Genomic DNA, 15,841 nt, shown 5'->3' on the forward strand with positions numbered 1-15,841 from the left:
TCTGGATCCTGAAACAAAGAAGAAGAAGAAATCCGTTCCCTACATTAATAATGATGTTGAGTTTGAAGTTCATCTAGTCGGCCTACTTCACATGGATTTGTCAGCTGAACAGTAGAAGATAAAACATTGTGTTACCTCGAGCGCAGAGGGCCAGTGTGCAGATGAAGACGCTGATCAAACTCATGGTTGCTGTGGGTGAAGTCGCTGAGCAGCAGCTCTCAGTCATGAAGTGTTAAAGTCACAGGGCTATAAACACTCGCAGAGCGCTGAAGCATGAGCTGCTAATGCAAAGTGGAACCTCTCTCTATGGAAACGTGTGTGTGTGTGTGTGTGTGTGTGTGTGTGTGTGTGTGTGTGTGTGTGTGTGTGTGGTCACTGTAGTGTAACAGAGGTTTTTGTACGACGGTTTCATTAGAATGTATCACTGTGGATCACTTTCGGTGGAGGAACCAAACTCATCGTCAGTAAGTCTCTCTTCTTTATTTAAAATTCTATATTTTTATTTTCATCGTTACTCAGAATACTGAATAAAGTTTAGACAAACAGAAAATTATTTATTTTATTTGTTTATGTTTTTGTTGAACCCTAGTAAGTAAATAATGTAGGCATTATAAATTCACTAAATTATTTATTTATTTACTTACTTATTTATTTATTATGGATTTATACTTATTGATAATGAATGTAGGTGTTTTTTTTAAAAACTCTGACAGTAAAATAAAAATAATTTATAAGAAAGAATAAATGAGGAGTGAGCTGTTAGCTGAATAAGTACGCAGTGTGTTCCTCAGTAAACAGAGCACTTTTACATTCACAGCTTCTTAAGTTCATATTGTGTGCTGTGAAGGACATGGTATAAAACTTAATCCTGTGTCTGTTAGCCTTCTATCATTTCACTGATGTACTGATTTTGAATCTCCAAACAAAGATAAACAGTGTGTAGAAAGGTGGATGTGGTGTGATGTGGTTATTTCCATCACTGGACTGATTTCTCAGACTTTTTACCAGATATGTGATTTATAATCGAGTAAATCTTGTTATCAGGAAACTCAAAGGGAAGGTGTGATGTTGTATTTTCCAGCCCTGATTCTGTGGAATATCAGTGTATTTACATCATCAGTGTCTTTATTTTACTACATGTAAAAGTAACAGAACAACTTAGGAGGACTGGAATACACTCCCAGAATAAATCTGATCAAAGTCCGAGTCGCTCCCCAATATAACGAGTGACTAGTAAATGTTCTCCTGCTGAGTCGTTCTACTGAACTGCAGTAATGTGAATCAGCAGTGATGAGTAAATGTTGTGTAAGCGTGTGTAAATGTGTGTTTATTGTGTGTTTGTGGTCTCCAGCCGGTCCCACGGTGAAGCCCTCCATGTCTCTGCTCCCTCCCTCCTCTCTGCAGCTGTCTGAGGGATCGGCCTCGCTGCTCTGCCTGCTGTCTGCCTACTCTCCACAGGGGGCGCTGGTGAGCTGGACAGTGGACGGCTCAGAGGTGAAGGACGGGGTTCTGACCAGCGCAGAAGAACAGAAGAAGGACGGGTACACACGCAGCAGCACCCTGACCCTCAGCAAAGCGCTCTGGGAAAAGGGGGAGGAGTTTGTCTGTAAGGTCTCCCATGACAACGTCGATCATCCGGTCACGTTCAGAAAGAGCCAGTGTGAAGTCTAACAGCTCCAAGATAGAATTGAACACTGAGCTGCTTACACATCCATCTACAATAGAGTTTCAATTCTACACAATGCTGACATTTCTGTCTTTACTCTCTTCACTGTCCTGTTGCTCTTCCTGTAGTTTTGCTCTGCTGAAATAAAGCTTCATTTTGGACATTGTGTGTTCTTTTATTAGAGTGAATAGTCATTATCAGTGTGATGAGAGAGTGTGTTTAGCTGTAGATTCAGTGCTGTGTGTTGTGCTTCAGTGAGTTTGGCTGAAGGAAGTTGAACATCTGGTGAAAGTGCTGCTCTATTCTGGGAGAAAGAGGATCACTCGGCCGTCTTCATGTAAATCTCTCTCTCACTTCACTTTCTGACTGATTTCCTGGTTAAAACGAACTCCTTTTTTTAACTGATGGTCAATTAATAGATAAATAGATAGATACATAGATAGATAGATAGATAAAATGGCTTCCTCGTGTGTGTGCTCCTATTGCCAAGACCTTTCAATAATGTTTCATAGTGACATACAAGGCAGCAATTTGCAATTAAAATATTTCCATCATACATCTTTAAATTTCTCCTAAATGTGGCGGAAGGAATGTACTACGCCTTGTGGGGGAATTATTCAACACTTAACTAATTCAACACTTATTCAACACTAACACTTAACTTCGCCTTGTGGGGGAATTATTCAACACTTAACTAATTCAACACTTATTCAACACTAACACTTAACTTCGCCTTGTGGGGGAATTATTCAACACTTAACTAAGGAAGCCTGAGTGAGCAACAGGATCCTAGTCCCCCCACCCAATGCTTTCAGTCTCTGTACAACTTGTGGTTGTATGTTGGTACCTATCGTGTTGCAACGTAGTGATGCTCAAGATGAGGTGAGGAGGGCTTCAGGATTTGTTCTGTAACACGGCAGCCACCTGAAGTGTGTGTATAGATAACAAGGTAAGTATAGTTAACTACAAGCACCCACCCTCCCTGGATGTAACAGGATAGAGAGACGCCCCCCTCCTTAGTAAGCGACAGAATTAGCATTAACAGTTTTCAGTTTAACTAACAAATGTGTTTATTCACTATGGGTGAATTTGTAACAAAGTAAAACTGAAGAAACAAAAATAATTAAAATAAACTTTGACTATTTAAATTTAACTGTAAACAAACAAAACAACAATTGGTCAGGATTGCTCTTTGACCACGCTGAAGTAATTCACGAGAGTCAGTTCAGCTCAAAATAGAAACAAAGGTCACAAATCCAACACGATGCTAAACAGTCCAATCACGTGTCAGAATGTTCATGAACACATAGGAGGAGAATATGAATCCTTTTTAGAAAAAGTCTGTGGTCATGGTTCCATAAATAAAAGTTTTTCCAACTCAACCGTTTGGTCTTTATCCCTTAGGGAGAAAACACGGTGACTTGCTTACCAGTGTTCAGTTGAAAATGGGAAGCATAATGTACATCAGCACTCTTGTATCTTGGATGAGGCGCTGAATGATGTCCAGCGGATGGCAGAGTAATGTCTCTCCACCCAATGACCCCCAGCGATTGTGCTCACGCTCAAGGCTGCAGCCCGATTCAGCAAGGCTGCAATCCCGGCCAACGGAGATCCAGTCGAGAAGATGGGCATCACAGGAGCCCATCCAATAAATTCCTTACGTTTTGAGTTCGTTTGAACAAGCAAAACAAAACTCGTAAGCTGTAACATAAAGAAAACACGGGAATATCCGACTCCAATAGCAAATAACTCGCTACATGCTAACAGCCTATTTCCCCGCTCCACAAACACGAAGGAAAACCTGTTTCGTCGCCTTCTATAACAGACTTGCTGAAGACAAACGGATTTTTAGAAACAACGTAATGTGGCTCTGGAATACGTCACGGGTCTAAACTTAACTTTTTACCGTTGTGATATACCCGAAGTTAACTCTTCAGCTCAAGTCTCGCCGCTGCTCTAATTCTCTCTATCTCACCACCCCACTCCTCACACAAAATGGCGGTGTTCACGTCAATGCAATATCAAAATAAAAGTCTTTACTGAATAGACTTTGTAGGTTCCCCTACATTAATATAGACTGATCTGCTTCATCTGCATCAGCTTGTGACTTTCGTCAGACCTACTGGAGATCTGATCTTCAAAGCTTGCATTATCCTCCATGTATTCCTTTCTACCTCAGCATGTGGGCTTTATATATTTCAAGCATATAATGGTACAGGGCTCCACAGCAACCTGTTTTGAGCGTCTTCAGCTCAAGGTTGTTTTGACTGCACCAGACAGTTAACTGTTCGGCCTTGAGTCTGTAAGCAGACTTGTCACCATCCTGAATGAGGGCCATGACTGATGTGTAGAGTGATGTGAATTTCCCCAGCCTCACCTGCTGCTGTCTCTATCAGGAAGCTCAGGATCCACAGACAGGTGGAGGTGGGTCATAGAAAGCTGGATCAGTTTAGTTTGGAGGTGATCTGTGATGACTGGGTTAAACGCCAAGCTGGAGTACACAAATAGGATCCTTGCATTAGTCCCTGTATGGTCGAGGTGTTGGAGGATATAATGCAATCCCATGTTGAGGCAAATTGAAGCAGGTCTAGCAGGAGCCAGTGATGTCTTTCAGGTGTATCAGCAGCAATGTAAGAAATTTATGATCACAGATGTTTCCTAGTTAGCATTACATCCTGAATTTAGCTAGTCATTTGCTAATCTTTTTGCTATAATCATCTCTATGGACTTTGCCAGTGGTGCACTGATTTCTAGTTCTTGCCCTGCCAGCGTGCTGTGGCAGCAACTCTACAGATGGCAACAGAGTAGGGTTAGACAGTGTAATGCAACCCACAACACTGAATGCACTCATGTATACAGCAGGTGTAATAACAGGTTTCATGCAGGGATTCGGACTGGCTTAAGCTCACCTGTGTCCAAAGTCTCTGGTGTGTGTCTGTCTAATACGATAAATCACAAGCAGGTTGGTTTGAGCTATATGTCTGATGTTCATCTTGTGTCATGTTGCTGGTGGTCTGATCAAATCAGTTCAGCCATACTGATTACCCTCAGACACTATCAAACACCTAGTAGGTGTCTAAGTGCCCCTTGATTACTGTGGAGAGCAGGCCATTGACAATACCCCTCTCCATACCATTAAAGATTCTGGTGGACCCCACCCCTGATGGAGAGCTTATGGGCAACTAAACAACAAAATTGAGTTGTCCTTATTTTTGTTGAGTTGATTGTTTTCATTTGTACCAGAGAAAATAAAGTCTGTTGTATTTGGTTTGTATTTGGGACAAGCAGCCTACTAACTTTGAAGTGAGGTGATATACACAGTAACCATTCTCAAATCTGAGTTGAAGAATGAAACAAGACAAAACTGAGTTTTGAACATACCATATTATCCCTGATTCTGCATGAACAGTCTATGGACTAAAATGGATCCTAAAATCCAACTGTATAAGTAGATTTTGAATGTATCCCCCTTTTGGCATGGCTCCACTCATGCCTACACACGGCATTGTTCTATTAACACAAAAATAGAAACGGTGCCTAACCCTGTTGATGTTGGAATGATTTTCTAAAAAGGAAACTTACATTTCATCTGATTTTTATTTTTATATCTTTTCTGCACGTTTAACAAAAATGTATTTAAATGAGTATAATTGTGACATTTGCTTTTATTTGCTTATTTGTTCAATTGGCAACCAAAGGATAGCAACATATTGATAAATAAATACAATCCTTGTAAAATTGATGGGATGCCACATTTTCACCATGAGTACCTGCATGCGTGACCAACACCACTGTACAGCTTGGTGTTCCACAAGGTTCTATTTTATGCCCACTGATTTCCTCTCTATATATGCTGTCTCTGGGTAAAATTATTCATAAACATGGAATTAGCTTGCACTATCATGCTGATGACACACAGTTGTATGTTTCAGCAAAGCCAAAGTTGAGGAATGTGTAAAGGACATTAGACACTGGATGCTTATAAACTTCTTTCTACTAAATTCTGACAAGACAGAAGTACTTCCACATTTGTCACTTTGGATAAAAGCATCTGCTAAATGAATAAATGTAAATGTACTTGTACTAGGACCACATGCAATTAAGTAATCTTTCTGATCTCACAGTAACTCTGGATGGTCTTTCTGTTCCATCATCCATCCATCCATCTGTAGCCCAGGCTTAATAATGAGAAACACTATTTAGCTGTCTAACCAAGTCACAAAAGGGTTAACTTTGATTTTCTTGTTATCTTTGATGGATTTGTAAGTGAGCAAATGGGTGAACTCTACGAGGCAGTGAGCTGACCAATCAGCTGCCAGCTAGGAGCAGCTAGCTGCATGCTTCAGCTAGCAGCTAGCTGAAGCATGAGCTGCTAATGCAAAGTGGAACCTCTCTCTATGGAAACGTGTGTGTGTGTGTGTGTGTGTGTGTGTGTGTGTGTGTGTGTGTGTGTGGTCAGTGTAGTGTAACAGAGGGTTTTGTACCGTGACTGTATCACTGTAGAACCAAAGCCTGCTGTGCCCAATGCTCCAAGACTCAAAGGACAAAAGCAGTGTATTATTATCTAGAACAGATTCCATCTCTGCTTTGAATTGAGCTCCACTGAATTCTGAGGTGAGTGGGCCAGTGGAATGAAAGTCCTCCACCAAGTTAATGACCTGCTTTTGATTTGTTAGTGGGGTCGTCCTGGTCCTCCACTCTTCACCTTCAGAGCAGATACTGGCAGGAACCTCTTGGACTGCTAACATCTAACATGGCCGACTGTACATGTGCAATCTTCTCAGAGCCACGTGCTTCAGGAAGGATGCTGATGTTAGCAGAATCTTCTGGTGAGTCCTGAAAATAAACTCCAGAATTCAGTCAGAAAATAGGAACAAAACCTTTCAGAAATGAACAATCACAACAACAGCACAATATTCCTTACCTCCTCACTGATGTCCGTATAATTGTCATGGATTACTGCACTTTTATATACAGATGATGCTGTCAGGTTTATAGATCTTATTGATTTCAGTCACACATGTACAAATGTACAAACACATGGAATGAGATTTTAGTGAAACCAGCTGTTTCATGTCTTTAATTAAAGACATTTTAAACGTGAAGAAAATAATTAACGAGCGCAAGTCAACACAAATCCGTAAATGAATATAAATATGACTCGTCACTCAATTAAGAAGAAACGCCAGTGTGTAAAAGAAGGACGCCCGGGTCTGTGCAAACATTCACACACCACTTTACTAAAGGATTGATAAATGAGGCCCAGTGTGTGTGTCCTAGTCTTTTATTAAAGATTTAAACAATTCTGATTCATTTACCAGATCCAGATGTTCTACATTATTTCAGCATTTAACACACGGGACTATAAAGCAACTTCTGACAAATAAAACCTTTATGTTTCAAACCAATAAAGTCATAGATTGTTTAGATAGAGACAGGAAGTTACCCACAGCCTTGTAGAACATCCAAGCACTTCTCCCATCAGCCCCTTTCCTACAATCTGAACCTCCTGAAGATACAGACCTAGATCTCTAGTCTACAGGTTAGAACAGAACTCTTTTCCAGGTGATGAAGATTATGGAGCAGATCGGCTACTTTGCAGACTCTCTGCAGTGTACAGCTGGATTTATGGATCTGCAATGACGTAAGCTTTTTATTATTTTCTTCCTAAGTAGATTTATCTTTTATCAGCCAGGTGCTCTGACAGGAGCTGATCGTCTGCTCTTTTAGCTCAGAATATAATCAGGGGAAAGGAAGCAAGAGCTTTCTAGGCACAGATGTTTTAAACGACACCATAAATACAGTCATTACATCATCACGTAGACCTGCATCAAACTGCCTTCACATTTAGCTTCAGTCAAATGAAGCTTTATGTTCTATTGTGGTGATTTTTTCCTTCAGCAGGAACTCAGGTCATGTGTGTTTAAGGTGTTCAGTTCAATTCAGTTTTATTTCTATGGGGTAGAAAAGGAGACTGTTTGGTGGTTAAACTTTACAGATGATGAGAAAATGAATATTGAAATAGAGAATAATATAGAAATGAATGTTGAGTCTTATTGAAAGATCCTGCACTACATTGTGTGTTACAGTAGTGTGGAGTAGACACTGCTCCTCTTAGCAGAAGGTGGAAATCATCATATACCATTACACACATCAGCTGATTTTTCATCACAGAAGGAACAGCTGATGAAGAGTTTTCTGCTTTTCAGGAATGATTATGTTTTAAACATCAACACGTTTGATGATGTTCAGTGGAGTGCAGCTTTAGCAGCTCTGCAGCTGTTCTCAGATCAGTGTGTGTTTCTGAGTCAGAGCACTTCCTCTACAGCTGAGGGAGGTTTTTGTACCACGCTATAACACTGTGTGTACGGAAAGCTGTTATACTGCTGACAGTAATAATCTCCTGCATCTTCAGACCGAACTCCAGAGATTTTTAGACTAAACTGTGAACCAGATCCACTGCCACTGAAACGATCTGGAATCCCAGACTGACGAGTAGATGCACTATAGATCAGGAGTTTAGGAGCTTCTCCAGGTTTCTGCAGGTACCAGGCGAGGTTACTCCCAACACTCTGACTGGATGTACAGGTGAGAGTAACAGATTGTCCTGGAGAAACAGACTGAGATCCTGGAGACTGAGTCATGACGATTTCCCCAAAGGACTCTAAAGAAAAGGATGCAGAGTTAAAATAATGTCAACAAATGTAGTAATGAGTGTGAGAGTGATGTGATGATGTGTATGAATAATAAAAGTAAAGAGAGAGTCTCACGGTGAGCGAGGAGTCCCAGTGTCCCCAGCAGTAGAATCAGTACCATCATCATTGTGCTGCGTGTCAGTGGCTCTGAACGGACTGAACACACTCTGATCAGCACTACAGCTCTTAAAGTGTGTGCAGCACTGACACAGCACACATATGCAAACACCACAACTGTGTGTGTGTGTGTGTGTGTGTGTGTGATCACTGTGGTGTAACAGAGGTTTTTGTACGACGGCTTCATTAGAATGTATCACTGTGGATCACTTTCGGTGGAGGAACCAAACTCATCGTGAAAAGTAAGTCTCTCTTCTTTATTTAAAATGGAATAAATTCATGGATTTATTTTTATTATTAATTTGATTATTGAAGAAACTTTAGAAAAGTTGAAAATGAATCATTGTAAATGTTTGTTATGAAGGTTAGTGTGTAAAAAATCAGTATCTTAAATACATTTATTTGTTTGTGTTGATTGTAATGATTATATTTCATCGTTAAAAGTGAGAGAATAAATCCAGATGTTTGTGCTGTTTAAATTCACCTTGAGTTCAGCGTCTAGTGATTCTTTTTCATTGAGTATCAACACCAGAATAAATTTGATCAAAGTTCTGCTCGGTCCACGATGTAAAGAGTAACTAGTAAATGTTCTCCTGCTGCTGGAACACGTTTGTGCTGCTGCAGAGTTTCCGGTTTTGTCTCTGTTGGAGTTCAGAACATTTACAGAATACACTCACTGAGTGTTTCAGTGTTGGAATACAGTGTGACTACTGGATGCAGTTACAGTACTGAATAGAACTGGGTGAACACTACATCAGAAAGAAGATGGATTATGGTGTGGAGTTAAAGCTGATGGCTTCCACATGTTCTCTTTGTTTGTTAGTGGACTTTAAACCAAATGGACTGATGTTTCTCCAGACAAATTCCTTGTATGTGTGAGCACGCTCGGCAATAAAGCCGATTCTGATTCTGAAACTGCTCCCGAATTGAAGCCCCCCATGTGTCTCTGTTCATTTAGAGTTAGGTTCTGTTTTTATGTCTATGGGTAGAGTTGATAGATGCTGCTGAAGGTCATCGAAGTTTCCAGATGTTTCTACTGAACTGCAGTAATGTGAATCAGCAGTGATGAGTAAATGTTGTGTAAGCGTGTGTAAATGTGTGTTTATTGTGTGTTTGTGGTCTCCAGCCGGTCCCACGGTGAAGCCCTCCGTGTCTCTGCTCCCTCCCTCCTCTCTGCAGCTGTGTGAGGGATCGGCCTCGCTGCTCTGCCTGCTGTCTGCCTACTCTCCACAGGGGGCGCTGGTGAGCTGGACAGTGGACGGCTCAGAGGTGAAGGACGGGGTTCTGACCAGCGCAGAAGAACAGAAGAAGGACGGGTACACACGCAGCAGCACCCTGACCCTCAGCAAAGCGCTCTGGGAAAAGGGGGAGGAGTTTGTCTGTAAGGTCTCCCATGACAACGTCGATCATCCGGTCACGTTCAGAAAGAGCCAGTGTGAAGTCTAACAGCTCCAAGATAGAATTGAACACTGAGCTGCTTACACATCCATCTACAATAGAGTTTCAATTCTACACAATGCTGACATTTCTGTCTTTACTCTCTTCACTGTCCTGTTGCTCTTCCTGTAGTTTTGCTCTGCTGAAATAAAGCTTCATTTTGGACATTGTGTGTTCTTTTATTAGAGTGAATAGTCATTATCAGTGTGATGAGAGAGTGTGTTTAGCTGTAGATTCAGTGCTGTGTGTTGTGCTTCAGTGAGTTTGGCTGAAGGAAGTTGAACATCTGGTGAAAGTGCTGCTCTATTCTGGGAGAAAGAGGATCACTCAGCCGTCTTCATGTAAATCTCTCTCTCACTTCACTGATCTCTCAGTTTTACTGGTTAAAACTGTCTCTGTGTGTTTAGCTGGGTGTGGAGCAGGAAGCTGCTTTCATGTCTTTCTTTAGTGCAGGATTTATGGTTGAGGTAACTGACACTGCACACTTATTTTATATTAATAGTATGTAAGAGTCGTCATCTCCTTCATCCGTTCCTACTTGGTGTCAGAACTGGACACTGAATTTAAACTGAAAATGATCGCCTGTGTTTTTCTGACTCAGAATCATTATTATTTTTCTCTCATTTAACTTAAGTGTAGTATTTAACAGTTTAGCCAAAGATAAGGATAAATATCGGTTTGATCAGATCCAGATTTAAATTGTATTAAATTATATTAAACTGATTATACCTAATTTGTCATTTCTCATGTATGTTCACATTCACATTGATTATTATAAAGATCCACAAAACACTGAACACTTTCACTCTCTCTAAACACATCAGTGCAATTTACATGACTTTATTATCATATTAATGATTATAATATAATTAAATCCAGTGAGTAATAGACATCAACACTGTGTTTAAGGTCACATGTGTAAATCCACTGTATTGTACATTCCCAGGTTATATGGGGTGAACTCTGCTGCTCTTAACTATTATAACACTATAACTGAAGGTGTGTAACATATAAACTCATGTGTAACACTGGGGACTGGGTGGGTCCTGATCAGTAACGCAGTGTGTGGAACTAGCACCAGACACTTCCAGGTATATAGTGTGTTTTTGAGAAAGAGGAGGAGGAGGTGTTGGAATATAGCAGGACGGTGTGTTAGGTAAGCTGCTGTCTCCTCATGGACTTACCTCTGGAACAGAAGCTTGATGATCCCCTGAAACACCTTCAATCAGGTGACAATAATCAGGGGGGGGGGGGGGGGGGGAGTGCAAGGCACGATGGTGTTAACCTGGCTGTATGAGGTGAGCTGCGACACCGAAACATGGTACAATGTAACCTGGAACATGTATCACCTCAAACTCTGTAAAAATGCAGAGAGGCGGTTCCTGTTTGTCTGGCTGTTGTGGTGACAAGGATGATATGGAACAGGAAGCTCCAAAAATATCCAACCTTACTCCCTTCCCTTTGGGGGCCATGGTTGATGGTTGAGATGAGAAGGGTGATGGTTGATGGTTGAGATGAGAGGGTGATGGTTGATGGTTGAGATGAGAAGGGTGATGGTTGAGATGAGAAGGGTGATGGGTGAGATGAGAAGGGTGATGGGTGAGATGAGAAGGGTGATGGGTGCGATGAGAAGGGTGATGGGTGATGGTTGAGATGAGAAGGGTGATGGTTGATGGTTGAGATGAGAAGGGTGATGGGTGATGGTTGAGATGAGAAGGGTGATGGTTGATGGTTGAGATGAGATGGGTGATGGTTGATGGTTGAGATGAGAAGGGTGATGGTTGATGGTTGAGATGAGATGGGTGATGGTTGAGATGAGAAGGGTGATGGTTGATGGTTGAGATGAGATGGGTGATGGTTGAGATGAGATGGGTGATGGTTGAGATGAGAAGGGTGATGGTTGAGATGAGAAGGGTGATGGTTGAGATGAGAAGGGTGATGGTTGAGATGAGAAGGGTGATGGGTGATGGTTGAGATGAGAAGGGTGATGGTTGAGATGAGAAGGGTGATGGTTGAGATAAGGGTGATGGGTGATGGTTGAGATGAGAGAGTGATGGGTGAATGTTGAGATGAGAAGGGTGATGGTTGAGATGAGAAGAGTGATGGTTGTTGGTTGAGATGAGATGGGTGATGGTTGAGATGAGAAGGGTGATGGGTGATGGTTGAGATGAGAAGGGTGATGGGTGATGGTTGAGATGAGATGGGTGATGGTTGAGATGAGAAGGGTGATGGTTGAGATGAGAAGGGTGATGGTTGAGATGAGAAGGGTGATGGGTGATGGTTGAGATGAGAAGGGTGATGGTTGAGATGAGAAGGGTGATGGTTGAGATAAGGGTGATGGGTGATGGTTGAGATGAGAGAGTGATGGGTGAATGTTGAGATGAGAAGGGTGATGGTTGAGATGAGAAGGGTGATGGGTGATGGTTGAGATGAGAGGGTGATGGGTGATGGTTGAGATGAGATGGGTGATGGTTGAGATAAGGGTGATGGGTGATGGTTGAGATGAGAGAGTGATGGGTGAATGTTGAGATGAGAAGGGTGATGGTTGAGATGAGAAGGGTGATGGTTGATGGTTGAGATGTGTTTAAGCAATGCACCTGACATTTATCTTTAAGTATCGTTACACAGCAGCAGTCACACCACAACAGGATCAGTCCTGAGCTAGACATGCTGAAATGCAAGCAACTGGGTCTGGCCTGGTTCATGATAAGTCTGGGAAAAGAGAAGGTGAGGGAAACTCACACCAGAGGCAAAAGCGCCCCCTACTTCCCATCACACCCTTCTTTATATACACCAATGTTTATTATATGACCTACTAGTGGCTAAATGCATGCAGCAAGTTTCCCACAAAAAATTCCAACTCTTGACTGTTTGTCAAACGTTTCTGATGACAATTAATTTACATTTCCAGCCTTTATGTAACTTTGTAATGCGAGAGCTTCTTCAGCTGCAGTTTCCATGGGCATAGCAGTCTCTTAAATGCCTGTTTAAGCATCAGATCTGTCCCAGTCAACTGTCTCTTCCTGTTTCCTTCGTGATGTATTCCACATACCAGATAATTATGCAACGCATCATTTAACACATCCCCAAACTGACAATTCTATGTTCTTTTTAATTCTTTAAACTTCTTTAATTCGGCCATATAAGTGAAAATGGTCTGCAAATAATAATGGTTTGGGTGACAAATGTTCTCGCATCACTTGTAGAAGATCTGCAAAAGTCTTTTTGGCAGGTCAGCGTGTGTCAGTCAAGCTATGCAGTTCCTCCCATGGCACTAAAGAGAACAGCAACATGTTTACCTTCCCCTATATCATTCACGAAGTACTGCTGCAGTCTTTCAATAGGATGTTCTGAATCTCCGTGGAGCTATTAGTGCACTGCAGTGCATCAACATTCTCAGTTTATCCTCATCGTCACTGTGATGTCTGTGATATGATACTGTGTCCTTGATAATGGCCATGAATGCAACAAGAGATGAGGTGTGTGAACGCACTTCAGTCCTTCTTGTACTGAACAGGGGCTCTCACTACAAACAGATATCACCATTAGTCAACAGATTTAAACAATAGAACAAGGATGCCTGCTACAGAAATGTTTTCAGATTATTCCTGTACCATCTTTTTGACTTAAAGTATTCACTGTAATGGTTTATTGTGTAATCGTATGAATCGATACTTTCTGTAAGAATATGTTTGAATACTTTGAACATGCATACATACTCAAAATTGTGTATGTCCAATATGGAATATTTGTGTATTTTTCCTGGATCCTCTGCCCTGAAAAACATCTTCCGTATTTCTGCCATGATTTTTATGTGGAAAATCTGGAGAACAGAAAAAAATACAAAAGAAGATGCAGTAGAGAGAGGTTTAGTTTGTATGGTCCATAACACTAATTGGTTTTGACAGGTCTAGGTCAAAGGTCATCAGCAATTATAATTATCTTGGCAGGTCAAAGGTCATCACCAACTGTCATTTTCTTAACAGGTCAAAGGTCATCATCATCAATCATAATTATGTTGAGAGATGTATACCAAAGATAATATTACATATGGTCTACACTTATGTCATTATCTTAACAGATGAAGGTTAAAAATGGATCATAGTTTATATAATAAAGGTTTGTAGCAATCTGTTGCGTCCCCCCCCCCCCACACACACACACACAAGGCCGATGAAATAATAAATAATGAATTTCCATACACATCCAACCAAAAATATGCACGCACCATGCACGCACACACACTAAAAACAAATGTTTAGGCTCAAAAACATGACAACTTTTAATGAAATTAGTTTCAACCAACAAACTGCATTGAGTTAGAGAAATGATCTTTTCCTCTAAAATCAAATGTACTTTCAATTAACACTAAATTAATAATCTGTATAATAAACACAAGTTTTTAAGTTGATTACTCATAAAAACTAAAATCCGGTGTAGTTTACAATACAAATCTCATACCTAACATCTCCGCAGGTTTTATAGACATAAAAGCACTGAATGAAATTATTAATATAGACAAAAAGAAACACTCTGCGTCTACTACTTTTATCTCTCATAGAACTATCCACAGTCCAAAAGCTGCTAATTCTGACTAATTCAAACTGACTACAATGGAGCTAGAAGGCTATATGTGTGAATGACAAAAGATTAAAAATAATAAAAAATCAATATCAATAAATGAAATTAGATTACACGATGTAGTTTACACGAATAAGCAGAAATGTAATCATGCTTTTTTTTCCTGTAGCACAAATGAAAAGCCCTCTCTAGATGAGCAGATTTGTGAAATGAAACTTTTTCATTCTTATCCACTGCTACGGTAAACTAAAGAGTAGATTTTCAAATTACACTGTTAAATATGACTAGCATTAGCTATGTGTAGTAGTGCAAAATGGTCCATCAGCTGTATTAGCAGGTGTAGCCTATACACGAGTCCACTGTTGGTCATATCACAATTGAGAATATTCCCAAATTCATTGCTTTAGTAGAATTTAATTGTAAGTGAAATAATACTCACATTGTAATGTCCTTTGTATAGTATTTATTCAGTCTACAGGTCCTCTAGCACAGTCTTAACTGTCTGAATTTGTCCAGACATGTTAAATGGGTACGGACTTGACATTAATGACTTGAAGTTATCAAGCCTTAATTTCATTAAGTTTCTACTTTCTTCTAGAATCTTGTATGGTAGCACTACTTGTACTGTTCTCTACTTGATAGATCGCTTTGCTTGTATTCTCTCATTTGTAAGTCTTTGGATAAAAGCGTCTGTTAAATGAATAAATGTAAATGTAAATGTACTACAACTTAAATTTTGTTTTAAATCAATTAAGGCAGAAATTTCAGTTTAAATTACACACAATATTAAGGTGATGTGTTGACATAATAATGTTGATAATTACAACTCATCAAAACAATGTTTACAACTTTAAATATTTAATTAAATAAATAAATTAGAATTTTTATCTTGCATCCACACATTTAATTAAGTTGTGGTGATAGGTCCCTGAATTACTTTTTAGTCAAAAAGCGTTAAAAAGGTCGTTTTCATACAGCAACTCAGCAGCAACAATCTGTGAGAAAGTTCCAAGTTAAGGTTCACTGTCAGCTTTGTGATTTTCTTGAACCTTGTCAGGATACTGAATATTTTGCCCACCTTCAGCGTAGACGTATCAACGACCACCAAAATGTTCAGTGTCCATTTCAAGGCTGTAGTTTTCAAAGCAGTGTATTCCACTTTCAGTGCACAATAAAGTAAGCAGCAGCGAGATCACAATGAGAAAATGTTTAAACCAGAGTTAATAGTAAGCACAGATTGTAATGAGAATGAAAATGATGACAGTGTTAATTACTCTCGGGAGTGTGCTCTTCACATTCTTCACATACCAGAGATCTCTGTTCAGGAAGTAATTCAACAGCTTTA

The 15,841-nt window shown here is 40.2% G+C and overlaps 3 gene segments (V, D, J or C); 1 reads left to right on the top strand and 2 right to left on the bottom strand.

The window, feature by feature from the left end:
• LOC128618019 (immunoglobulin kappa variable 4-1-like) overlaps positions 1–355 on the bottom strand; it is a 1,377-nt gene extending 1,022 nt beyond the window's left edge. Inside the window, 2 exon segments of the V gene segment in view lie at positions 1–8; positions 136–355. The exon segment at positions 1–8 is cut by the window's left edge and continues 1,022 nt beyond it. Of these exon segments, the coding sequence occupies positions 1–8; positions 136–226 (99 nt within the window).
• Positions 356–7,604: 7,249 nt separating this feature from the next.
• LOC128618023 (immunoglobulin kappa variable 3-15-like) lies at positions 7,605–8,497 on the bottom strand. The segment is given in 2 exon segments: positions 7,605–8,330; positions 8,437–8,497. Coding segments are annotated over 2 exon segments (408 nt in total).
• Positions 8,498–9,459: 962 nt separating this feature from the next.
• On the top strand, positions 9,460–9,924 carry LOC128617792 (Ig kappa chain C region, B allele-like). The segment is given in 2 exon segments: positions 9,460–9,463; positions 9,605–9,924. Coding segments are annotated over 2 exon segments (324 nt in total).
• The last annotated feature ends 5,917 nt before the right edge of the window (positions 9,925–15,841 follow it).

Source organism: Ictalurus furcatus, chromosome 14 (genome assembly GCF_023375685.1).
Source record: "Ictalurus furcatus strain D&B chromosome 14, Billie_1.0, whole genome shotgun sequence".
NCBI classification, from domain to species: Eukaryota; Metazoa; Chordata; class Actinopteri; order Siluriformes; family Ictaluridae; genus Ictalurus; species Ictalurus furcatus.